This window comes from Rhinopithecus bieti, unplaced genomic scaffold (genome assembly GCF_001698545.2).
Source record: "Rhinopithecus bieti isolate Rb0 unplaced genomic scaffold, ASM169854v2 scaffold_81282, whole genome shotgun sequence".
Classification (NCBI taxonomy): domain Eukaryota; kingdom Metazoa; phylum Chordata; class Mammalia; order Primates; family Cercopithecidae; genus Rhinopithecus; species Rhinopithecus bieti.
The window spans coordinates 1,252,440-1,278,686 of NW_016830182.1; the positions used below are offsets into that span (position 1 = coordinate 1,252,440).

Here is a 26,247-nt window from a genome sequence, read left to right on the forward strand (position 1 = left end):
TGCACTTACAGAAATGTGTGCACCTGGCTGGGAGTGGTGGCTCACACTTGTAATCCCAGCACTTTGGGAGGCTGAGGTGGGCGGATCACCTGAGGTCAGGAGTTCGAGACCAGCCTGGCCAACATGGTGAAACTCCATCTCTACTAAAAATACAAAAATTAGCCAGGTGTGTGGCGGACACCTGTAATCCCAGCTACTCTGGAGGCTGAGGCAGGATAATCGCTTGAGCCTGGGAGGCAGAGGTTGCAATGAGCCGAGATCGCACCACTGCACTCCAGCCTAGGTGACAAGAGTGAAACTCCATCTCAAAAAAAAAGAAAAGAAAAGAAATGTGGGCATGCCTGCCCAGTGCTCACATGTGCCACACATGGAAAGCACCTGGAACATTTTTCTGCCTTCAGCCCAGTGAGGTACCCCAGGTGCAGCCCCACAGGACCCAGCAAAGGGCTCTGGAACCTACCAGTGTTGTGGCCAGAGGGCAGTTGGGAGGCTGGTGCAAGGTTGGCAGGCCTGGCGTGATCCAGTAACACCCTCTCCTTTCTCTTCGCAGGCTGGACAACGTTCATGGCTCTCGGGTAGAACCCAGCGAAACGGCCAGAATGAATTCTATGGACAGGCACATCCAGCAGACCAATGACCGACTGCAGTGCATCAAGCAGGTGGGTGTGGGGCAAGGCACACTATGAGGGTGGGACAGATGGGGCAGACAGAGCAGCAAGCCTGTGCTACAGCAACAGGGCATCTGGCAGGTGCTGGCTAGAGCGGATGGCAGGGCCTCCCAACCACCTACCTATTGAGGCCGTTATTGGCATGCTGCCACCGACCAGCCTAATGCTGGAATCACCTGCCTGGGTTTCAGTGCCAATGCTCCCCTGTCCCTTTAAACACCCTTCCCAGCTATGTGACATTGGGCCAGTGGTGTGGCCTCTCTGGGCTCTGTTTATGTGCAAGGATGCACTGATGCACCTGGCCCTTCCATTTCCCTCCCACCACCTCCCTCCCCAGAACCAAGCTCCCTACCCCTTTGCTTCAGTTGTTCTCTTAAAAAAAAAAAAAAAAAAAGTCACAGGCTGGGTGTGGCAGTTATGCCTGTAATCCCAGAACTTTGAGAGGCCAAGGTAGGAAGATTGCTTGAGCCCAGGAGTTTGAGCCCAGCCTGGGTAACATAGCAAGACCCTGTCTCGGGGGAAAAAAAAAAGGAAGAGGAAAGAAAGAAAAGAAAAGAAATTAAAGCTGAGAAAATTTTAAAATATTTACTATTTTATTTAAAAATTAGAACCCATTATAGGCTGGGCCCAGTGGTTCATACCTGTAATCTCAGCACTTTGGGAGGCTAAGGGAGGAGGATCACTTGAAGCCAAGAGTTTGAAACCAGCCTGGGCAACATGGTGAGACCCCATCTCTATTTTTTAAAAAAGAAAAAAAAAAGCCACAAGAGAAGAGGTCCTAGGAAATCGTATCATTTTACAGGAAAGGAAACAAGTACAGAGAGGAGAAGTGGGTAGCCTGAGACCACTCAGCCCCTCTGGTGCTGGGAAGACCTCATTCCAGAGAGTGCCATGGTCTCCACCCTGCTGAAGCTCACACCAAGCCCAAGAGGCAGGCTGCCCAGGAGTTCCTCTATTTGGACTGCGGGGAGGTGGGGAATCTTTCACAGGGGCACCCCCAAGCGGTGGCCAGGAGTGACGCGCCCAACCGCTGGGCCCAGCTCCCACAGCCCAGGCTGGTAGCTTCCCTGCGTAGACCAGGGAACGTTATTCACTCCAGGAAGGACCAGGTACAGCGAGAGGGGCACGGGCTTTGGTATCAGATGCCTTGGACCCGAGTCCTCATTCCTCCATGGACCCATGATGGGATCTCAAGCTAGTCCTCCATTTCTCTGAGCCTCAGTTTCCCCATGTGTCAAATGGGGCCCACCTTGTAGTATGATGTGAGGATGTTACGGGTGAGGCACATAGCCCAGCCCTGGTGTGTGGTGGGTGATCAGCTAATGGCAGTGGTGGCCATTGTCCTCAATATGTGACAGGGAAGGGAGTGCTGGGGCTCGGGCCCCTGGCTTAGGCCAGCTTAGCAAGAAACTCGGGCAACCAGCATGGGCTGCTGGCTCCTGGGTTCCAGCCAGGTGGAGCTCACAGGCCCCTCCCCACCCAGCCTTCCCTCCCTGAGGGCCAGGGCCCAGACGGAGCCTCCCCAAGGTGCCTGCCCAGTAGAACTGAGGCTATTCCACGAGAACGAGGGGTGTGTGTCCTCTTCTTAGCATCGAGCAGAGCAGTCTTGAAGTCTGTGCGGGGTCTGCGGAGAGGAAATTGAAGAAGACTTGTTATGGATTGAACCCAACCCCAATGGCTCTCCCAAAAGCCCGTTACGCGCCTCTGCTCACCATGGCAGAATAGCAACCAGACGCTGAGACTCCCTCCTCCCCTACCCTCCCTCCTCCCACTTAGGGTTCTGCAGGGCTCTCTCCTAGCTCTGCCTTTCACCCCGTTTCTCCCACCCTTTGCTCAGTTGGCAGTGGCCCTGACCCCGCAATGGGACGCTCATGCCTCCTGTGCATGAAACCCTCCACATGGCAGGCACATCACTCCTGCCGAGACCTGCTCTCACCCTCTTTCCTCTCGGCACCCAGCTCCATATCACCAGGGGTCAGGGTGCACCTGACTTCCTTGGCCCTCCCTGGGTCTAGCTTGGGCAGAGTCCACCAGAAGCCCCTCACAGCATGGCACACAGCTCAGTCACCATTGCATCACTTACAAACTATGCAGCCTTAAGTTGCTGCTTCACCTCCCTTCATCTATAAAATGGGCATTATAATTAATGCACACTCAACCAGCACATGCCAGAGCCCACACCACCTTCCCTCACCTGCCCTGGCACACACATGCATGCACACACATAGAGAGCTTTGCCTTTCAGCCAGGCAGTGGTGCGGTTGTGAGTGTGAGCAACCTGCCCAGATGCCCCCTGGGCCATCCAGAGCTCCCCGGATGCTCCATGCCCCTCCTCCCACACCCCCGGTCAGACACAGCTCAGTGCTGACATCTGTCTGCTCCACAGCTGCCCTAGAAGGCAGCCTCGGCTGGCTGGGGGTTGTTGATTCTCAGGCATCCTGTAACCTAATCAGAAGAGAAAGGCAAGCATGTCTGCACAAGCTGAGATGATGGATGTGTCGGCTGTGCAGACTTCGGGCCGGTAGGGGCTGTGGTTCCCTCACCTCTCCACACAGCCATCCCTTCCTGCCCTCACCTTGGTTGTAGCCTTTGCTGACATTCACCAACCCCCGCCCTCTGCACCCTGCTGACCATGTCTCTTCACAGCCTCTATCTCAACTGCCTTTGTCCCTTCTCAGCCTCTTGGTACTGGGAGAACCAGTGCTTCCTCTCTGCAACATGCCCTTCTTAGAGATGACTGGCACATCCAAGCTCCACGTGGAGAGTCCTGCAAATCAGCTCATTCCTGCTCAGCAGCTGCCCTGAACCCCAGGGGCCCTTCTGAGCATCTGTACCCCATCCCTGAGCTTGAACACTTCCTGTGCACCCAGCTATCTCACCTACCCTGCTCTGTCTCTCTGGAGCTATGGGCCCTGTAGGTCTCCCACCAGGTTGAGCTCCTTGGGGGCAGAGGACGTGCCATATTCATCTCAAAATCACAGAATCTAGCATAGCATCCAGCTCAGAGTGGGGCCCAACTATTTTGGGTGGGCTGAGGAGAGGGGTGGACTGATAGATGGATACGTAAGGGAATGGATGGATGGATGGATGGACATATGGGCAGATAGATGGGTGGGTGGGTGGACATGTGTAGATGATGAATGGGTAAATGGATGAATAAACAGATAGGTGGGTGGCTGGATAAATTAACTTCTGGATGAATGGGTAGATAGGTAGATGAATGAAGGGATGGATGAGTGGTGGATAAAGTGGTGAATGGATGAATGGGTGGGTTGGCAAGCAGACAGATGGATGAATTGATTCATTTAGGATGGATGGATGGATGGATGGATGGATGGATGGATGGATGGATGGATACATGCGTAGACTGATGAATGGATGGATCATTTGATTCACAGATGGACTGGTGGACAGATGGATTGATAAGATGAATTCATCATTTCAAGGCATTGCTGTGCCCTGTTCCTGCCCCAGCAGATTCAATGCCTTTGGATATAGCCCAACTCTTATGAGGAATTATAGAGATGGGCAGGCTTTCTGATGGGGGACAGTACTAGTGTCCAGTAACGGTGACAGTTAGGGAGGCCTCTGCCTATGATTCAAATGTGTGCTCCCATCCCCAGCCCATCAACGGCTGGCCAAGCTCACCCCTGCCCTGCCCTGGCCCCTCCCTCCACCTCCCACTGGGGCTCATTCTGCAGTGGCCACCTTGCTGGCCTACACAGTAGGCTCACCATCCTTTGGACAGTTAACTGCTCCCCAATCATTTCCCATGGGGCCCAGCCTTGTGCCAGCCTTTGGACTTCCAGAGGTGAACAGGAAGGAGGCTGTTTCTCCCCTCAAGAGGCTCACAAGAGAAACAGGGAACGGTGGAGGGTCCCTGGCATCAATAGCAGTAGCAGTCTTCCCCTGGGCTCCTGCTCTGTCATGAGTTCCTCGTCGTTTCTCAACTTTGCAGCAGCCCTGAATGCCGTCACTGCCCTGCTTCACAGATGTGGGGTCTGATGTGCAGCACCGTCTCCTGGGCTGCATGGCCCAGCGACTCAGACGGGGTTTGGACCGTGTCTGTCCTGCTTGTTTCACTAGATCACTTTGTCTCTCTGTGCACTTCAGTCACCTGATGGTTGAAATAGGCGACAAGGGCACAGAGAGGGGAGGGGGCTTGGCCAAGGCCAAAGAGCTGCACAGGAGCCAGCAGTGTATTCCCAGCACTTTGGAAGACCGTGGTGGGAGGACTGCTTGAGCTCAGGAGTTTAAGACCAGCCTGGGCAACATAGCAAGACCTCGTCTCTATTAAAAATCAACAACAACAACAAAAAGTAGCCAGGCATGGTGGTGCACGCCAGTAATCCAAGCTACCTGGCAAGCTGAAGTGGGAGGATCCCTTGAGCCCAGGAGATTGCAGCTGCAGTGAGCTATGATTGCACTGCACCCAGCCTGGGTGACAGAATGAGACCCTGTCAAAAAAAAAAACACCAGCAAAGGGGATTTCCTGATGTTTTCTTCAACAGTGAGATGTACTCACAGCCTACAGGCCACATGAACTGTCTGGGGTAAGCTCTGAAAGCTGGTGAGATACTGAAGGCTGGGCATTCAGGTAGAAGACTGGGCTTCTGAGACTGACCTCAGAGGCCACCCCTGTACCCAGAGCCCCAAAGTGGGGTGCTGTGACCAGCTGGGGGCAGGCAGCTCTGAGGCAGCATGCAGTGGCTCCTGACCCTGTTAATTGGGTGTGACAGCACTGAAATAAACAGAACAACCTGTTAGCAGGGGTGGCTGGTGGGCAGGAATCAGCTTATTTGCATGACTTTCCACATGCAGCCCAGATACCACCTGTGGCCTCTGAGGGGCATGCCTTAGAGAAAGGGCACAGGAGGCAGAGGTGAGGACCCGCCACTGCCCTCACAGAGGGCTTGTTTCTGTATCTTGAAATTCCTCCCGTCTCGCACAATTCAAATGCAGGGAGCACCGCCTTTGCAGAAGGAGCCAGGGCTGAGAGCGGCCACGTGCAGCTGTGCTTCCAGGGGAGCCTTTGGGAGATAGTCAGGGGCAAGGGCAGCCCCACGTCGGAGCACCCCATGCTCCAGGCACTTTGCCAGGGGCCATATAAGCCTCATCTTGTTTAAGCCTCACTGCAGCCCCGTGACGGAGGGCTTTGTTGCTGCTTGCCTGCCCTCTTTCCTACATCGCTTTCTCTCCCTTTACCTCCATGGAAGGAGGGCATTCTTCATTTCACTTTCCTCCACCCATTTTTAAATATCTTGCCTTGCATGAACCACATTGTAGCAACAGTCATGGAATCTTAAGCGAAAGAAATAAAACTTCCCACCACCAAGTAATGTTCTGTCATATCCCCATTTTACAGACAGGGCTATTGAGGCTCAGAGAGCTGAAGGGAACCATCCTAGGTCAGTGGTTGGAAGGGGGTGAAGGCAGAGTGTGGACTCCCATAGCTCCCCTGCCAATTCTGGGCCCTGCGACTCCTAAGCCCCTCCCCGCCCTGGCTCTGGGGCAGGCTCATGCTGCAGGTCAAATGGAGGGACTGCCCTGGGTGGCTCCTGTTCTGCTGTCTCTCCCAGCACCAAGGCAATGGGACCTCAGGAGGTGCCATCATCTCTGCAGTGGTTAACACTCCTGCGCTGTGGACACCCTCCAGGGGTCCTTCAGGAGGACAGAAAGTCACAGCCAAATTGGGCCAGAGCCCCATCCCAGAATCTCACCTTTGCCCCTAATCTGCTCCTTCCCCTAGCCACATCTTTTGTCTCCTGGACTCAGTACCCAACTCAGAGGGCCTGGGGAGATGGATAAGAGTGAAGGGGAACCACCCCCTTTGCTTTGCATCTCACCCACCCCAGCAGCCCTGCAGCCTGGACCTGAAGCAGAACCAGGAGGCCTGGCACCGTGGCACCAGAATTCAGTCTCCATCAACTCAGACTCTCTGCCTGGTAGGGATCTGAGCTCAGGTTGACTTCCATGCCAGCAGCCTCTGAGCAGATCCAGGCAGGGCCCAGTAAGACACACAGCAGCCCCTAGTGTGAGGACAGTCCAGGCACATGTGCTTCTTCCACCCTCCCAGCTGGCTGTGGCCTCCCCCAAGCCCTCACCTTATGTGGCTACAACAGAGCAGGCTCCAAAGCCTGAGCTGGTGGGAGCCCAGACCTGGGCTTTGGTGGTGGGGGCTGGGCGGTGGGGTGTGGTCAGGAAGGAATCTCCAGGGCCAGCCTGTCCTGGATCAGGGAGGAAGAACTCCCAGAACCCTGCAGGGATCGCCTTCTGCTACCCCCACCAGCATCCAGAAAGCACTCTGCTATTAGTCATCAGCCTTCTCTAGACCTTAGTTTTCCTGTCTTTGCAATGGGGCTACTAATCCACCGGGGTGGAAGTGGGGTGGGGTGGAGGTGGAGGTGGAGATGGAAGACAAAAAAAAAAAAAAATAATAACGTGGAGAGGAGGTGGGTGAGGGTGGAAGTGGGGTTTGGGGGGATGCCGAGCACAGGGGTGAAATCGAGCATGAGAAAGCTCACTGATCCCAACTACCCCTTTACCCCTTTCCGTGAACCTCCTCCCCAGTGAGGCTGGGGTCTTCCCACTCCAGACACCCACATGCTGTCCATGCTACCCTCATTCCTGGAGCCTCAGCCACTTCATTTTCCTTTCCCACAGCACTTACAGAATCCTGCCAACTTCCACAATGCTGCCACGGAGCTGCTGGACTGGTGTGGAGACCCACGGGCCTTCCAGCGGCCCTTTGAGCAGAGCCTGATGGGCTGTTTGACGGTGAGTCTGCACCCTGTACACCTGCATTCCTGCCCAGGAACGTCAGCTGAGGGCTAGTGTGCCTGTCCAGGTGTCAGGTTGTCAGATATTGGGAGGTGACACCAGTGAGAGTTGGGTCACTGGGAAGACACTGGTGCTAGGGGGATGGCCCTATTGGGTGTGTCATCTGCGTGCACACCCCCCAGGGGACCTGGAATTGAGGAGGCACAGTCCCTAGGGATTGTGTGGGTTTCCACACTTGATGAGAAAGACTCAGGGCTCACTTTGTGGGTCACTGTTCCATCATAAGCACAGTAGAGAGACTCTCAAAGGGTTTTCAGCCATTTTTTATCCAGTCGTTCATTCATTCATTCACTTAGCAAACATGTGTGGAGCTTCTTTTGTCGTCATCCATCCATTCAGGTAAGCATTGATTGAGCCCCTCTTACATCCATCAATCTAGCCAAATATGCATTGATCTCTCATTGATCATGTGTGATCCCTCTGCTGAGTCTAGGGAAACTGAAGATGAATAAGGCTTCACCGAGCCTGGTTTCCTCTATAGTGGAGGAGGCAGATGTATAAAGAAGTGACTGAGAAAATCATGTCCACAGTGAAGGCAGCACAAAGAAGGGAATCCTGAACTGGCTGGGTGGTGTGACGGGGCGTGGAAAACGGGAAAGGAAAGGAGCCACCCTTCATGTGCCGGAGTCTGCCAAGCAACAGAGGGGAGCAGGAGTGCTCAGGCACATGGAACAGCATCTGCAAAAGGCCAGAGAACTGAAAGGGTCGAGGCTGCGAACTGGGCCAGGTCCAGAGTCTGTGGTATGATCGGACAGGCTAAGGAGCTTGCCATCCAACAGGGCCCATGGAAGTCACTCAAAGCTTGGGAATGTCCCCAGCCATGTGGCCTGTGTCCATAAGTGTGATGACCAGGAAAGGCAGCTGCTCAGAAGGCCCTGAGTCCGCTTTGAAAGGAATGTGAGTAAACAGATGGCAGGGGAGCCCGCTTAGCCTGAGGGTGGGAGAGGAGGGACCAGGAGGATGTCTGGCCAGGCGGGAACAGTGGGCATGGCCCACAGGCACCAAGCTTCCTGAAAAGCTGGGAGGAGACAAAAGGCCCATACGGCCTTGGCCTGGAGAGGAAGAAGTAGCAGCAACACGGCTATCATGACAAAGCATCTGTTCTGTGCCCGGTGGGGGGCCGGCCCACAGAATATGCCGTCCCACCAAATCCCCTCAGTGAGCCTGGCCTGCAACACTCCCCATTTTACAGAGGAGGAAACTGAGACTTGTAACTGACTTCCCAAGAGTGCACAGTCTTAGAGGTGGGCCTGGGATTCCAGCCGAGGCCCTGCCTGTCTCCAGAGGGGATGCCCTTGGCCATTAGGGATGCCAGACAGGGACATAGCCAGGACCCTCCTGGGGCTCCTCTGCTTGTCAGAAGTCAGCACCATCTGGCTCCCTCAGGCCACCGGGCCAAATCGAGCAGCCACCTGCACTGCCCAGTCTTCCTCATCCTTCAGCCCATGGGCTCCCTTCTCCCTCCCCACAGCCCTCTAATCTTCTTTGTGGGGATCTGGTTCCAGACTAAGCCCTGTGGGCAGGGACAGATGTTGCCAGAGGCCCCCTCACTTCCACCCCAGCGGAGGATGGAGGAGGTGGGGACCTTGCATGATGTGTGGCCAGCCAGGCCGCCACAGTCTCCAGCACACTGCCCCGAGCCTGACCCTGTCTATCTAGGATGTAGGGACTGGAGACTGAATCAGAGAGTGGCCCTCGCCGGCCTGGATGTACCAAGAACTGGCTCTGCCTTGGCCCTCTTGTCCATGCGTTCATTCATGAACATCCACTGGGCTCTTGCTGGGGGCCAGGCTCTGTGCTGGGCCCCAGAGGGACCATGGTCAAGGGGCTGGCCTGCCAGGGGGAGCCTGACATTGAACCCACAAAGGAACAAACAGGGACACATGCCAGAGCTCTGGGAGAGGGGGCAAGGGCACAGGGCAGGAAATGTCTCCTGAGGAGGTGACCTCCTTGGGAGGATGAGAGAGCAGGGTGCTCCAGGCAGAGGGAACTGCTAATGCAAAGGCCCTGAGGCTTGCTCTGTTCATGAACAGAAAGAAGGTTCAGGTGGCTGGAGCCCAGGGAAGGGAGAAGGGTGTGAGATGAAGCGGAGGAAGGAGGCAGAAAGCAGCTAACGCAGGGCCCACAGTCCAAGCGAGAAGAGTCAGGGCATTATTGGAAGGGCAGTGGGGAGCCCTTGAAGGGTTGTCAGCAGGAGAGTGACGGGCTATGACTTGCATGGGGGCAGGAGCTCTGAAAGGAGCATCTTTGGAGGGCAGGATGGAGGAATCATGGAGGGCTTCCTGGAGGAGGAAGGGCCCCATGGGATCTGGCTGGACAGACAGGAAGCCATGGCAGGGGAGGCTGTGTAGACAGTGCCCACTCTCGTGGGCCTCTGCTCCCTGCCCCCATTGTAAGGCATGCGCCTGGTGGATTGGCCCCCACTCCTGCAGCCCGGCCACAGCTGCAGAGACCTGAGTCTGGCTGTCCCTTAGAGGTCAGTAGAGCCAGCAGCTTTGAAGGGACTTGGTGGGGGTAGTGGAGACTGTCATAAATGACACTTCAGTGCTCAGGGTATTTTCCCTAGGCACTGTCTCTTTGGATCCTTATAAAGACCCTTTGAGGTGGGCAGGGAGTCACTACTCCCGTTTTACAAACAAGGCCACTGGTAGGGGGAGCAGCTTACCCCAGTCCCAGGCTGGTCCCACAGACTCCCTGGGAACCTCTGGGCCCTGTTGCCAGTACCCCCATTCCCCGGGCACCCTCAGCCCTAGCCCTGCCCCGTGGAGATGAACGGGATGGGGGAGGTAGATCCCAAGGGACCTAGGTGGGGCAAGACAGCTGTCCCCTTCCCACACACACGCACACACACCCTCCCCATCCAGGTGTCAGCCTGAGACCTCCAGGTTGCTGCAGTTCCCTGGGTGACCTCTGGAAGCAAACTCCAAATTCCTCTGGATCCAGCTTACTTTGAGGATATAAATTAAAAACCACTTAGCCCCGAGCAGCAAATGGACACATTTCTGTCATACTGGCTTCTAAGCAGCTCAGGCACAGTTAAAGTGACCCCAGACCTGGCCCTGCCCTCCCCTCTGCTTCACACCTTGAGACTTAAGGATGCAGAAGCACAGGACCCCCAGGCCCTGCCCCAGGGGTGGGCAAAAGCTCCAGGCCACCACTTCCTCATCAGAAGTAGGCCCTTCCTCCTCCAGTAGTCAGGCAGAGCAGCCCCTCTGGGCGCCCTCTCCCTCCCTCCCGTGACCTTAGGGAATGGCACAAGACAGAGGAGACAGTGGGAGAGCAGGTCCGGGAGGGAAACAGGTGTCACATCAGCAGGCCTCTCCCTCATCTCCCCAACGAGGATGCCCCGCAGCTTCAGAGGAGGTCAGAGTCAGAAAGACCTTTCAGGTCCCGCCCCCCTGCCAGGAATGGAGACCCCTTCTCCAGCATTCCCCAGACAGCCTGTCCTCCTTTGCAGCCAGCAGGCTGGACGCTTTTCAAGACAACTCAGTTGTTTTGTGGGACTAATGTAATTTACTACGTGACCTTGAGCAAGTGACCGTCTTCTTTTTTTTTTTTTTTTTTAATTTTAGAGACAGGGTCTTGCTCTGTCATCCAGGCTGGAATGCGGTGGCACGATCATTGCTCACTGTAGCCTCGACCTCCTGGGCTTAAGTGATCCTCCTGCCTCAGCCTCCTGGGTAACTGGGACTAGAGGCGACTGCCACCATGCCAGGTCAATTTTTAAAATTTTTTTCTTAGAGGTGGGGCCTTGCTATGTTGCCCAGGATGGTCTCAAACTCCTGGGTTCAAATGATCCTCCCACCTCAGCCTCCTAAGTAGCTAGGTACCACAGGCCTGCACCATCACACCAGACTAAATAAATTTTTGTACAGATGGGGCTGGGCATGATGGCTCACGCCTATAAACCCAAGCACACCTGAGGTCAGGAGTTCAAGACCAGCCTGGCCAACATGGTGAAACCCTGTCTCTACTAAAAGTACAAAAGAAAATTAGCTGGACGTGGTGGCACGCACCTGTAATCCCAGCTTCTCGGGTGGCTGAGGTAGGAAAATTCCTTGAACTCAGGAGGCGGAGGTTGCACTGAGCTGAAATCATGCTATTGCACTCTAGCCTGGGCAACAGAGTGGGACTCTGTCTCAAAAAAGAAAAAAAAAATTGTGTACAGATGAGATCTTGCTATGTTTCCCAGACTGGTCTTGAACTCCTGGGTGTAAGCTGTCCTGCCTCAGCCTCCCAAAGTGCTGGGATTACAGGTGTGAGCCACCATATGCAGCCAAGTTCTCCATCTTTTGTCTGGACTTTACTTTCCCTGTCTGTGGCATGAGGCTGGGCTCCCTGACCTGTGAGGTCCCTGGGTGTCTGGCAGCCAGGATGACAGGGCAGCCTCAGGAGTGCTCCCCCGCCCCCCCGCCACTGTGGGTCAAGCAGCAGTGCCTGGGCAGCCAGCAGAGGACCACAGTGCCCCAGCCACTCACACTGGCTTTTATGGGGAGGGGTCCTTGCACCCCATAGGACCTTCACAGAGAGCACCATGACCACTGGGGTGAGAGCGGACCTCTCTTCAAAACAAGCTGCACAGCTGAGCCCACGCTCCCACCACTGCCAGTCAGACTTTGCCTCCCAGGACTTTCTGGGGGTCCTCAGGCTGGGCCACAGGAACCCAGGGGATAGCAGTGCATGAGGCACTCTAGGGTCACAGGATTCGATTCAGCTTACTCTGCCACACCTGTGCTCTGTGGCCTTGAGCAAGGTCCTGCCCTCTCCAGGCCTTGACTTCCTCATCAGTGAAAGGAGGCTATTGGAGCCAGTGACCCTTCTGAATGCTGGGGCACAAATGACTTGGTGACAAGCAGAAGTCCCTGCTCCTCCACCCACCCGGTTGGCCCTTGCAGCTGCCATGCAGCACCAAGCCCCTCTAGCTCGTTAGCTAGTATTTTTTCCTTTTTAACTAGAGCAACAGGATTAGCCAGTATTGGCCAAACATGGGGACTTTTGCCTTCCTTCCCTGAACCCAGGGCCGGAGGGTCATCAGTGCAGGTTGGAAGTTATGGTGTTAACCCTTTGTGGACTGAGAAAGAAGTCTTAGCACGGAGAGTGCCCAGAGTTTTCTGCTAGACTGCCTGGATCACATCCTGGCTGTGTCACTGACCAACTCTGAGGTGTTGTTCAACCTCTGTTTCCTCATCTGTAAATCAGAGATAATAATAATAATACGTACCTGGTGGAGCTGCTGGAAGAATGTGCACTTTGTTGCATACAAAGCACCTATGTGTGTGGGAGCCAGCATTTTCACTGCAGCACCTGTAAGCATCAGTGTTTCCCGTTGACAGCAACCTCACTATTGCACCAGTCGGAACAGGCCGCTCTGTGCTCACAGGCTTTCACCTAAGGTTCTACAAAGAGGGAAGGCACCAGAGTCCACGTATGAGCTGCAGTGGCAACCTCCAGTCCAGAACCTTCCTTCTCACTCTCTGGAGGAGAGTCTGCCTGCAGGCTTGAAATATTCAACAGGCCATAAAGAGTTAGGGACCTTGGTTTTCCTATGTGGACAGTGAGACTTATGGTGAGGATGTCCTCACCCTGGGGTGGCCCAGAGACTGGGACATGTAGAGGGGCAAACAAAGCCTGTGGGAAAGAGGCCTAGGGAGTGTGGAAGACTTCTGTGCCAGGGGCTTCTGTTTGCAGCAGAGACGCTGAGCAAACATCCTAACCTGACAACATCCTTTTTCCTCCCAACATGGCTCAAACATTAGCCCTGCACAGGAGGGTGCAGGGAGGGCCACAGTCCCATTCCAAGAGTCACTGGTGATCCTGGGAAGGGGAACCTGTTGGCTCCTCCCTGATTCAGCAGGGGACATTCTCTGAGTCTCCAGTGTTATTTTAAATGGGTCTAGATAAATGATGTTCCCACCCCCTTTAGCCCCAGAGCCCCTTTCACAAATCCCTGAGATATAAAGCGGCGATGGGGAACGATTCTGTTGGATCTGGGGGCCAGGCCAAACCCCATGGCAGTCTGAGGCCCCTCCAGGCGCCTCTGGAGCAGGTGGTTCCTGGAGGCTTGGCAGCTGAGCCCCCCTTTTTCATAAGTACCAGCCTACTGCATCTGGGTGCTCTCCCCACTCAGCCATAGCCATCCCAGCTGCTTTCTGAACAACTCCATTTTCCAAGGTCCTTCCTTCTTAATAGAGAAAGCTAATTTTGCTGCTGTTAATGAGGAAGGCGGGTGTGAGGGAGCAGATCTGGGAGTCACGGGACACCTGGAAATGGGTGGGGACAGAGTGAAGCCAGAGGGGCATGAGCTTGCAGAGCCATCCGAGGGTCCCCTGGAGCGCCCCGTCCCACGCTGCCCCCCAGGGGACCAATGGCCCTCCCAGTCTCCCACCTCTCACCCTGCCAGCCCCTACTTCTGAGATTTATAAGGAGATGGGTGGGACCTTCAGGCTGCAAACACATCGTTGCTGTTATGGAAGCCCCCCATTTGCTGGGGCTTGAGGCTAGAGACAGACCCTAGGCTGAGCATGGGAGTCCTGCAGTTTCTAGCTAAGGTTGAGGGGGCCGCAGGGTGCTTGGCATGGAGCAGCATTAGGATGCCTGCCCCATCCAGGAAGCCTTAGTCCATTAAACAGCTCTGACCTGAAGCCTCGTGGGAAGCAGTTTGTTCTAAATCACTGCTTTTTTTTTTTTTTTTTTTTTTTGAGAAGGAGTCTTGCTGTTCTGCCCAGGGTGTGCAGATCTAGGCCCACTGCAACTTCCCCATCCCAGGTTCAAGCACTTCTCCTGCCTCTGCCTCCAGAATTGCTGGGATTACAGGTGCCCGCCACCATGCCCGGCTAATTTTTTTTATTTTTAGGAGAGATGGGGGTTTCACCATGTTGCCCAGACTGGTCTTGAACTCTTGACCTCAAGTGATCCACCCTCCTCAGCCTCCCAAAGTGCTGGGATTATAGATGTGAGCCACCACACCTGGCATCAAATCACTGCTTTAGATGAGGTGCATGCTGATTCGGAGGGGCAGGGCTGGGCCTAAGAGTCTGCATTTGTAACAGGCCCCCCTGTGATGCTGATAGCCCTGGAGTAGGAGGGGCAGTGAGCCCTCCCCAGCAGTGCGTGCAAGAGCTCAGTGAGGGGTGGGGGAGTTCCTGAGGGCCCAGGGCATGGGAGGGAGATGGAAGAGCCACACAGATGGAGCAGAGACCCTTAGGGCCCACCTTAAGGATGGTGGTACAGGATCTCCAGCCGACTTCTAGAATGTGGTCGAATCTGAGCCCTTGGAAGCAGCGGGGCCTATGGGTTTGCTGTCGGGCCCATTGTCAGCCTGGGAAACCCCTGAGGACGGGGCCAGGATCCCAGGGCCTGGCACGGAAGAGGTGTTAATCAGTATTTGCTGAGCGACTGAAGAAGGCACGGTGGATTGCCGGCTCCGCCTGATGGTGGGGGCCTGCCTTAGCCTGCCTACCTCACCCACTTCACCTGCAAAACGGGCATATCCACTGGCTCTGGGCTCCGTGACTCACCTGCCCTCCTCCCCTCTTGCTGTCAGGTGGTCAGTCGGGTGGCAGCCCAGCAAGGCTTCGACCTGGACCTTGGCTACAGACTACTGGCCGTGTGTGCTGCAAACCGAGACAAGTTCACCCCGAAGTCTGCCGGTAGGTGTCCGTGGGGGACTCCGCGATGTCATCGGGAGGTAGGGGAGGGGAACTGACTCTAAACCAGGCCTGTCTGCTGCCCCTGCTAGCTGGTGCCTCCATTTGTCTAGTTGTAGTGCGAGCCCCTGAGGAAGAGCTACTGATCCAACAGGCTCTGGGACCCACGGATGGGGCTGTCCCCGTGCCTCTCCCAGGGAGTATGCTTGTCTCAGAGGGTACTGCAGGGCCAGAGAGGGTCCCGAGGCACACCAAACCCCAGCAGCAGGCACTGTGCTACAGGCAGGACCAGCATCAGTTCACTCCATCACCACGGTAACCCCTTGGCATAATCACTGTGATCTCCCCATTTTACAGATGAGGAAACTGAGGCTCACTGACACTGAGGACATTTCCCAAGGCCACACAGCTGGAAGGCAGCACAACAGGGATTTAAGCCCAGGCCTGTACTTCAGAGTCAGCATTCTTAACCTTTATACTCCACTACCTTCATTCATTCCCCAAAAATTGTTTAAAATGTAACAAAATTGAAAACAAAATGAATCACTACACTCAGGGTTCCGTATTACAACTTTGTCATCACCTGCGGACCCTCTATTAAGCAGGGGCCGTGGAGAGTGCCAAGCAGCATTCTGTCTGGGAGGGCTTTGAGCACTTTTTAAAGATACAGTTTTATTTTACATTTCCCACCATCCTCATAACCTTGCTTAGGCCTCAGGCACCCTGCTAGCTTTAAGCCGGACAGACCTGTCACTTGCTAAGTGTGTGGTCTCTGAGCCTCAGCTGATCTCTCAGGGAAGGCAGGAACGATAAGGAGGCCCCTGACTTCAGGGGTCATTGTAAGTGCTAGAAATCCATAAAGTACCTAGCACCGTGTCTGGATATTGTTAACATTCCTTATGGAGTCAGGACAAGCAGTTGAAAAAGCAAAAAAGAAACAGTTATTTCCTTTGTATAACAATAAAACGGACATTTTCACTGAATTCATCAGTCAGTTCTTTGGAGTGTATATAGACACAGCCTTCATGAAAACGTTGTAAGGACATCTCACAATGTGTTTCCATAAATATGCTCAACTTATAATCTCCTGTGTGCGAGTTTGTGCCTCTTTCCATGTAAGTTTACAGTCTGCACACGTGGATGGCGTTGCACACGTAAGTGTGTGGTGGCCTTATTAGCCAATAGCTACTCTGAAACCCTTGGCCCACCTGCATTGGGATATTGCTGTCGTATTGAATTGCTTGCCAGAAAATGGTCTTGGAATCTCACAAGGGACATCTATTCCTGATGGAGTGTGCTGTTTTAATAATGACTTAAGTCAATACAGTGTTGACAAGGTAGAAATGACTTATCAAAGACATGTACTTCTTGACTGCCCATACCGTGCAGGCACCCGGCAAGGGCTGAATTTACAAGGGCAACTAAACAGAAAAGGTCCTGCCTCGAGAAACTCACAGTGCAGGGCAGGGGCCAGCAAGCTTTTTTCATCAAGGGCCAGACAGTATATATCTTAGGCTTTGGAGGCTCTGTGAAAGCTGCCATGGGTAGTACGTAGAGGAATGGGGTTGGCTGGTTCCATGAAAACTTTATTTATGAAAACAAGTGCTGTGCACAGTGGCTCACCCCTGTAATCCCAGCACTTTGGGAGGCTCAGGCAGGTGGATCACTTGAGTTCAGGAGTTTGAGACCAGCCTGGGTAACGTGGTGAAACCCCATCTCTACAAAAAAATACAAAAATTAGCTGGGTGTGGTGGTGCACACCTGTGGTCCCAGGCTGCTTGGGAGGCTGGGATGGGAGGATCACTTGAGCCTGGGAGGTGGAGGTTGCAGTGAGTCAAGATCGAGCCACTGCATTCCAGCCTGGGTGATAGAGCAAGACCCTATCTCAAAACAACAACAGCCAAGAAACCAGAACAAAAAAACCAAGTGATTAACTATACTTCCTGATCCCTAGTCTAGAGGGAGAGGAAAACATTGACCAAATAATTAGAGGTGTGTGTGTGTGTGTGTGTGTGTGTGTGTGTGTGTAAGCTCAAGCTGTGATAAGTGCCTTGAAGGAAAAGTGAAGGATGGCAAGGGGGTGTTGTTGAGGGCAGACCACTCTGGGGTTGTAGCAGTCTCCCCCGAGACCCAAAGGTTGATAAGTGAAGAAAACGAGAAAGAGCATCTTTGCAGTTAAGGGGACAGCCTGTGCAAAGGTGTTGAGGTGGAAGGGGAGCATGCACAGCTTTTTGTCAGAACTAAGAGAAAGGCAGTGATTCTGGAGCCCAGAGGCAGGGGGTACATGGCAAAGGCGAGGCTGGAGAGATCAGCAGCAGCGGAAACATTCAGGGCCTATCTTGGAGGTCACAGTCTTTGTCCTGAGAGTAATGGGAACATGGCTAAATGCTCATTTTGTGACGACGGCTCTGGCTATAAAAGAACAGATTGCACGGGGGCTGGAAGCCCACCTGGATGTAGGTGGCCAGTTGACAGATCACTGGGGAGGTCGGGGTGAGGATGATGGTGGCTGGATCAGGAAGACGAGAGTGGAATGGAGACAGAGGGATATTTAAGAGGCAAAACTATGCCACAGAGGCAGAAGGAGACCTGGAGAATGGGCTTTCCCAAGAGCCCAGCGCCTCTCCAGAGGAGCAGGAGAGACTCAGGTCTCCCTGCAGCCCCTCCACAAAGGGTCACTGAAACCCCTGCCCTGCTGGTACGTGCTGGGTGTTCTCATATGTTTTGTGGCAGTGCTCAGCTTTGTGAGACGCGGAATACTATCTACATTTATGGATGAAGAAATGGAAGCTTAGAGAGGTCCTATGACTTACCTGAGGTCACCCAACTCATAAGTGATGGGCTGGAACCTGAACTCCTAGCCCCCTGGCTGCAGGCCCAGGGCTCTGCCTGCCCCATCACAGCAGGCCTGGGCAGCCCTCCATTTCTGTTGGAGAGGGCCCTTCATGCTGCTCAGGGGTCGCTAGCAAGGCCTCTGAGTGGCATTCCCAGCATCACTTCTTCGCTTGAAACAGGGATTTGTTCTTTCCTCCATCTGCACCCCCGCTTGAACACAGCCTTTATAATTTAGAAAGCCCTTTCCCATGCATTGTGTCTGTGAACTCACGTGACCCTCTGACACTACACAAGCTCCCAGGAGATGAATTCTCAGTGCACCCGTTCTGCAGCTGAGAACACTGAGGCACAGCAGTGCCTGTGGCTTGGCCATCCTTGAATTTCCTTATTAGGAGTCAAACCCTTGTCAGTGCCCACAGCCATGACTAACTACCTTTCAAGGCCACTCCTCCAGACATACGGGCTCTTGGGATCCCAGTCACCCCCTGCTTGCCCCATCTTCTGGAAAGGAAAGGGGGCCAGTCTGAGTGGGCAGCCTCCACCTGCTGGTTTTATTTGAGGGGTGAAGGGCCTGCCAGGGACAGGCTGGGCCATAAGAGGGGTGGAGGCCATGGCAAGCCAAGCTGGGACCCCAAGTCCCAGATATGGCACCGGCGCCGGGCCTCCTCTTGGCCACCTGTCTGAGCTGTGGCCTCGTCTGTGAAGACAGCTGATTTGTCCACGTCATGGGCTGCCTGTGAGGATGCAGTGGGACCCCCTATATGGGAGTGAGGAAGGGGCCCAGTTAATACCTGACACACACTGGGGGCCAAGTAAATACGACCCTCCAGACTTCCTCCTCTGCTTCCGTGTGTCTGTCTCTTAGCCAATGTGACTCCCAGCCTCTCTAAGGCCCTTTCTATGGCAGCAAGCCTGTTTTCCACTGGCGTGTCTCCCCTTGTCTCTGTGCATGTGAGTGACCTGCAGTGACCCTGCCCCTGGGCACAGCCCCAGTGTGCCTGTGTGGGGTTGGCCGCTCCCACCCACCCAGCCCACCCCCAGGGAGGCCTCTGCAGTTCCAGAACTCGCTCCAGCCCCCAAGCCCCTTCAGCCAGTGTGGACCACCTGTCCGCCCTCCTGCCTTTGCACACCTGTCTGACACGCCTGGGCAGTTCTGCCCTCCCAGGGCTTCCCACTCTGTTCTCTCTTTGGTCTCGGTGTCTGTAGGTCTGTCTCTATGCAGCGGCCCCTGTCCGTCTCTAGCTTCCCATGGCTTTCTTCTGGCTCTTTTCCTGCGGTTTCTCTGGGGTCTCGCAGACTCTCTTCCCTCTGGTACGTCTGCTGTGTATGGTGTGTTTGTGGCTGTGTATGTTGTGTTGGGGAGAGTATGATGACTTTGTATGGTGAGGTGTATGCTGCTGTACCTGCCGGCATGTCTTCGTGTCTGTCTGCATAGGCTGGAGTGTGTATCTGTGCAATGCTATGTATGGGCTGTGTACATGTACATGGGCTGCGTCCATGGGTGTATGGTCTATGATGTATGTGTACCTGTGTGCGTGTCTGTTGCTCGTGCGTGGTTGTGTAACATGGTGTGTATCTGCCGCCAATGCGTGGGTTTGTGCATGGCGTGTGTATATGTCATGCCTATCTGTGTCTGCATGCATGGTATCTGTGCGTAGGTGCCATGCCTGCGTTGAGTCGCCCTGACGCATGCGATCCCCTGTCTGTCTCCCTTGTCAGGAGCGGCCCAGCCAAGGAGCGGCCCAGGATGAGATCATTGCAGTGAGCGAGCTTGGAGCGGGGCTTTGTCAGTAGAGCTGGGCAGTGAGCCGGCACGCTGTGCAGGAGCACGTGTGTGCATGTGCCGTGCATGCATGCGTGTGTGTGTCGGTGTGTGTGTGTGTCCTGGAGAGTGCTAAGGAGGCGAGTGCCAGGCAGCTCATTGCCCAGCAGCGCCAGGCAGGCGGCTCCATGCGGCCCCTGGGACGCCCAGCCCAGCCTTTGTTCTGGCGCGCCTTTAGGCCTCAGAGCGCGCTCACAGGAGCACGTGCGTGGCAGCGGGATCCTCCTCTCACCAGGCCTAACCCCTCAGTAGAGGAAGGTCACCTGTCCGCCTGGCATCCTGATACTCCCTTGATTCTCCCCAGGCCTGGCCTTAGCATTGCCCCACCCCCACCCTCCATGCCAGCCCGAGGGGACTTGGCGGGCAGCGCTGAAATGTCAGCCTCCTCAGCACCAAGCAGTCCCATGCCTGCTGGCATCGTGGGCACCAGCACCAGGCTGTCACCATGTTGAGGTCCCCAAGAGCCTTCTGCCTGTCTCAGCTCCTGTCCATGCTTGAAGAAAGCCGTATGGCCTCAGCTGACCCGTAAGCAGCCAGTCGCTGTTGAAATAATCGAATAGGGAATGCCGAAGCCTAGGGCCCAGAGAAGGGGAGGACGCAGCCCAAGTCCTAGCGAGGCAGGGCCAGAGTCCAGAGGAGAGCCCGCATGCCTGCTGCCTTCTCCCGCCCTTCCTGTCTGCCTGAGGCAGGCCTCACAGTTGTGGGCTCCCACCCTCATGCTATTGGCGGAGTCAAAATGCAGAGAGAGCAGCAGGTACAGAAGGCCTTGGGGCTTCCACAGGATGTCCTGAGACAGGTCATCAGAACTCAGGAGAGTGGTCAGAACTGGAAGAACTGCCACTACTGAGGAAGAGGCCGGTTTTCCTTAAGGATGAGTGACTGGTGGCTGTCAATCAGAGTACACAGACTGGCTGCCCACAGACACCTGAGGTTGGACCCCTCAATTTTTTTTTTTTTTTAATGCATACAAGTTGCCAGCATTCACTGTTTAGGAAATTTGTACAGTAGAGTCAAATGCCTGGCTTCCTTTGAGTGGGAATCTTGGACCCGCATCTTCACAGCTGACTGGGACTGACAGGGTGGTGGTGGCTAACCTCTGGGACAGGCGCTGTGCCCTCCCCATCCCTCTCTATTGTCTCACACGCATGGCCTTCCCCACCGTTGGAAACCAGCCCTGTGGACATGAGTGTTTCTGACCTCTGTTCCAAGGACACCCTCACATCGCAACGCAGCAGCCCGAGTCCTGGGTCCCACGCAGAGTGGATTGCTTACTTTTTGTCCACAAACATCTCCTCAGCCTGGTTTTCCTGGTGTTTTGACAGTCCCCAGAGGAGCTGACAGCCATGGGAAATGTCAGCAGATCACAGGAGGGGGGCTGAGACATGCCCTGGGCCTCTGGCCAGCCTGGGAGGTAAAGAATCTGGAATGCAAAGGGGTGCATGTCTCACCCTCCCTGGCTGTGACCTGTGGTCCATGGAGAGAGTGCTTGGGAGAGGCTGGGTACTTCATTGGAGCTCTCAATCCCAGGGAGCTTCTATAACAACTGGTGCAGCAGCCCCAGGGCTCAGAGAAAGACCCTGACCCCAAGGGCCCTGGAGAGTGCCCCAGCCTTCAGATTGTTGGGAGAGGCACAGGCGTCAGAGACCAGCCAAGTCATTTCTATCTCTTCTGCTCAGGACACCTTAAGCCAGGCCATAAACTACTGTTTCAACTTCTGTCTTTGAAAGCCAGCCCTCTTGCTGTCACCTGGCTGAATGGTGGACTCTCAGACGCCACGGTGGTGGGGACATTCCTGGTCTCTGTTGGTGGCTTGACTCCGATCTCCACCTCACGCCTCCCTTGTGGCTGCTCTCCACCCCTCTCTGCCTCTGCCCACCCTAGAACATGCACCCGCCTTCCCTTCACTGGGAGGACAAATGGCCTTATTCAGGGACACCCTGCCAGAGCTGTCTCTCTAAGACAAAGCTGTGCGCAGCTCTCCGTGAAAAACAGCTCTCGGCTGCCCAGCGAGCAGGCAGGATTTGTGGGTGCAAATTGCAGGGGATTTGTTACCAGCTGTCGGTGCCCCAGAGCCAGTAGGCAGGCAGGCCCTTGCCCTTGAAATGCCAGCCGCCTGGCAGGCTGGGGCACCTTTTCAAGGCCGGGACAAACTTCCTCCTGGACACCGGCCCCCACCCCCACATCCGAGCTCAGCAAAACTGGGATGTTGGGAGGGATTTGGCTTCCTTCCTCCTGCTGGGCTGTCTCCACCGCCCCGGGTCAGGTGCCCCTAGAAAGGGCTCTGGATTTCATCACCCGGCCTCTCGGAACTGACTCATGGTCAGATCTGTTTAGTGGACGAAACCTGTTCACGCGCTCACCTCCCTCTGTTTCAGTGCCATGGGAAAGGCAACTGGCGCTCTTATCAGCATGCCCATTAATAGAGGAGGAAACTGAGGCTCTGAGAGAAGACACAGACCCAGGTCACATGGCTTCTGGTGCTGGAAGCAGGACTGATTTCTGAGATGGTCAGATCTGGAGCCCAGGGAACCACCTCCCTCTGAATAACCCTGGGTGAACTGGTGGGTGGCCTGGCCTGGGCCAGGGGCCCTGGCTCCCGTCCCCTCCCCCACCTCCCTGAGGGATGAGGCCTGAGATCCGGTGGCCTCACTCTGCTCTTGGAGAAAAGGGATGGTTTATGGACACAGTGTTCCCAGGCCAAGGAATTGGGGGGAGGGGCAGCTATGATGGTCCCTGGGGTTCCAGGAATGAGCAGTGGGGAGGGGCCCTGCCATGCCCAGAATGAGAAAGGGCAGATGTGGAAACAACTTCCAGGCTATTTCTATGGCCATTAAAATGAGGTCTCTAAAGAATGATGACTGTGGGAATGCTTATGTGTCATATTAACTTTCTAGAAGGATAAAAAGTGCTAGACTTAGTATGATCCCAGCCAGGTACAAAAACAAAATGTACATGTATTTAGGCACAGGCACCAGAAGAGAATATACCAAAATGTCAACTTACAAGTAATGGATCTATCTGGATGGGGCGGGGGGTGACCCTTTTCTTTGTTTCCCACATTTTCTTCTTTCTGTTTTTAAGCAGAAGCTGCAGCGGTCGTGGGTTTCTTTAGAGTTATGGTTGGAGTTGGCAGGGGCGGGGTGAGAAGGAGAACCGGCAGCTCCTGGCCGGCTCAGCAGTTCTCCTAGCGCAGCCCTCTCTGGTTTCCCAAGAGCTCCAGGGGACGGCCTCTCATCTGGGGTATTAGCTCATCGCTGGCCCCCCTGCCCACAGAGCGGGGGTGTGCACAAGGATACTCTGGGCCGAGCCAGTGGGTACCTGCTTTCCATGCCTGTCCAAAATGAGAGGGGAGCCTGGAGAACGGGACCCTAAGAAGGGCCTGCTTCTGTTACTAGGGCCCTCAGCCGCCTACCTCCTATGCCGCCCCACGGCCACCTGATTGGGACAGGGGATCTGCACAGTGAGTAGGAGTAGGGATTAACGAGGTCTGTAGTAGGGGAAGGCCAGGCTGCTGCAGGCATTGTAGCCAGATGATGTGTGTCTGAGTGTGGGTTCCCAGAGGCAGAGCCTGCGGTGAGGATTCCAGTGCAAATTGTTCCTTTAGGATCCCAGAAAGCACTGATTGAGAAGTGGAGGAAAGGATCGAGATGGGGAAGTGAAAAGAGTGGCTAGGAAGCACGTAACCTGCTGTGGACACCTGGGGCTCAGTCCTGCTGGGAGTGCTGGCAGCTAGAATGTGCCCCTTACCCACCTGAGAGGCAAGGAGGAGGAGGCATTTCTCCACCATCTCTCCACCATTATTGGGCGAGGTCGGCTTGAGGTTGGGGAGCAGGTGGATGAACCCTTGGCACTCAAGTTAGCAGAAAATGCCCAGGCAGAGGCTATGTAGAAGAGGCACCCACAGTGCCTGCAACAAGATGCTTTCCAGACTCAGTCACTGGCATCACACCCTCATTATCTCTGCCGTAGTTCAGTACTGCTTGTATTAAGATTGAGTTCTTAATATTTCTTTTTTTTTTTTTTTTTTTTTTTGAGACAGAGTTTCGCTCTGTCGCCCAAACTGGAGTGCAGTGGCCGGATCTCAGCTCACTGCAAGCTCTGCCTTCCGGGTTTACGCCATTCTCCTGTCTCAGCCTCCCGAGTAGCTGGGACTACAGGCGCCCGCCACCTCACCCGGCTAGTTTTTTTGTATTTTTTTTCAGTAGAGATGGGGTTTCACCGGGTTAGCCAGGATGGTCTCGATCTCCTGACCTTGTGATCCGCCCGTCTCGGCCTCCCAAAGTGCTGGGATTACAGGCTTGAGCCACCGCGCCCGGCCTGAGTTCTTAATATTTCTTAAAGGAGATTTTATATTGCTTCCTTAAATGGCAGATCAGTCTCCCTTACCACATTCTGAAACTGCCAAAATAAAGACAACAGATACCATACCTCGTCTCCTAGGTTAGCTACAGGTGACTGCTCAGTGATGGAGGGTGAGCCATTTCTCTGCCAGTTAAAAAGGGAGGTGATGGCTGGGTGCAGTGGCTCGCTCCTGTAATCCTAGCACTTTGGGAGGCTGAGGTGGGAGGATCACTTGAGGCCAGGAGTTCGAGGCCAGCCTGGGCATCATAGTGAGCCATCTCTACCAAAAAAAAAATTAATTTAAAAAAAAAGGGGGAGGTGAAGGGTGAAAGGGTTTAGAAAGGCTTAAAGACCACTGAGCACCAAGCTACTGAGCCTGTCTTGTGAGAAACAACAGCATGCCAAAGATGGAAAGACAGCTGAGGTTGCAGTGGTTCTCCCACTGGGAACTGTGACTACCTAAGCAACCTGGGAGGCCATATCACCTAGACCACACTTGAGGGTGCCCTAGTTAAGAAGTGCGGCTCTGAAGGAGGCTCCGGGGCCTGGGGTAGACTGCACCCTACTCAGCAGCCATCTCATCCTTAGTGTGGTCCATCTACAGCATTTCTCTGCCTTCACAGCTGCAGGAAGAATGATGAGGCTGTGGGTGTGAGAGTGCCTCTTAAAATAAAAAATACTAAACTGGAATTTTAAGGGCGAGGGACGATAAGCTTCTTGTGCCAGGCCCACCCCATGCTAAGCACAGGGCTTACAAACACATACACATGCAATACACACAGTGCCTTCTCTCCTGGTCTGAAATAAGTGAATGTTCCCATTCTGTGGGTGGGAGATGGCAGTAACCGTGCAGGCCACACAGCCCTTAACCCTCCCTTCCATGTCCAACCCTATGACTCCTCCAGATGAGCTTGTTCCCATTTTAAGGAAAAAATGGAGGCTCTGAGGGGTGGGGAGGTCTTGGCAGGGCAGAAGTGGGATCAGAGCTCTGGCCAGGCCGCCGTGCATCTCTGCAGGTCACCAGGGACTCGGTGGTGCTCCCGAGGAGCTGGAACAGCTTCTCTAGAGATGCGGGGCCACAGGTATCATCGTGCCTGCCTTCCCAAGCCTTCCTGCATCTGCCTCTAGCCACCCTACCTATAGGTGCACCCAGGACAGAGGTCCTGCCAAAACAACCCCCACCAGCACCGCCCCAGGTTGCCCTGAGGATGCCATGGCTGCCCAAGGAGTTAATAAAGCCATTGGCAGCAATTAATTCTGCAGCGGAAAGAGCCAGGTAAGAGGATTAAGGAAGCCAGAGCTTTGGTTTTAAGATGGAGCTTAGCATTCTCGCCCCCAGAGAAGGGATTTCAGGGGATTCGAGGGTGTGAGAGTGAAATGGAGCAGGGCCTCGGCAGAAGGCGGGCAGGCTGGTTGTGGAACGTTTTAACCAAGTGTTGCAAGCCACAGTCTTGTAAATACCTTGTAAATACCAAAGTATGTACCTTCTGGGTTAGACAGACAGATAGGCATTAATGATGATACGGTTATCATCAGTTTTGCCTCTTTAGACATACAGAGCCAGGACAGGTCGGGGAAGGGCATCTGGATTAGGAAAAGATCTGATTCCTAGCCCCTTTCAGTCATGATACAGCCGACGTTAAGGTCTGCATTTTCTCTGTAACATGCACTGCCTTGAGTATCCATGAACTCACTTATCCCACATGGTGATCCCAGATACTCATATCTACCTCATTTTACAGATGAGGAAACAGAGGTTTAGATACATTAAATAATTTGACCAGGGCTTTCTGGCCAAAAAGAGCCAGAATTGTGATTCAAACAAGAGTATTCAACCCCAAAGCCACCAGCTGCCCCTGCTGTCTATGAACAGGTGAAAATGAAGTCCTGGGAAAGACACACTAATGATTTGAGAGCTGCCAAAGATCACCTGAACTGCTTGCCAGTGGAGGCCTTAAGTGTTTGACAATGATTTGTCCTTGCTGGTAGGTTAAACACCCTCCCATCTTTGGGCTCATTCAAACACTCACGGTCCCTTGGATGATGAATAGCAGAGAGCCTGGGTCAACCCCAATTTCAAATATTTTTTCCAGAA

At 54.3% G+C, this 26,247-nt stretch overlaps 1 protein-coding gene across 7 annotated transcripts in view; it reads left to right on the forward strand.

The window, feature by feature from the left end:
• The window catches only part of ZMIZ1 (zinc finger MIZ-type containing 1), a 242,727-nt gene that overhangs the window by 131,839 nt on the left and 84,641 nt on the right, over positions 1–26,247 (forward strand). For all 7 annotated transcript variants that reach the window (XM_017865212.1, XM_017865205.1, XM_017865211.1 and 4 more), the window contains 3 exons: positions 551–659; positions 7,332–7,445; positions 15,052–15,157. In XM_017865212.1, coding sequence (XP_017720701.1) covers positions 600–659; positions 7,332–7,445; positions 15,052–15,157 — 280 coding nt within the window. In that variant the 5' untranslated portion in view covers positions 551–599. The remainder of the gene's footprint in view (positions 1–550; positions 660–7,331; positions 7,446–15,051; positions 15,158–26,247) is intronic.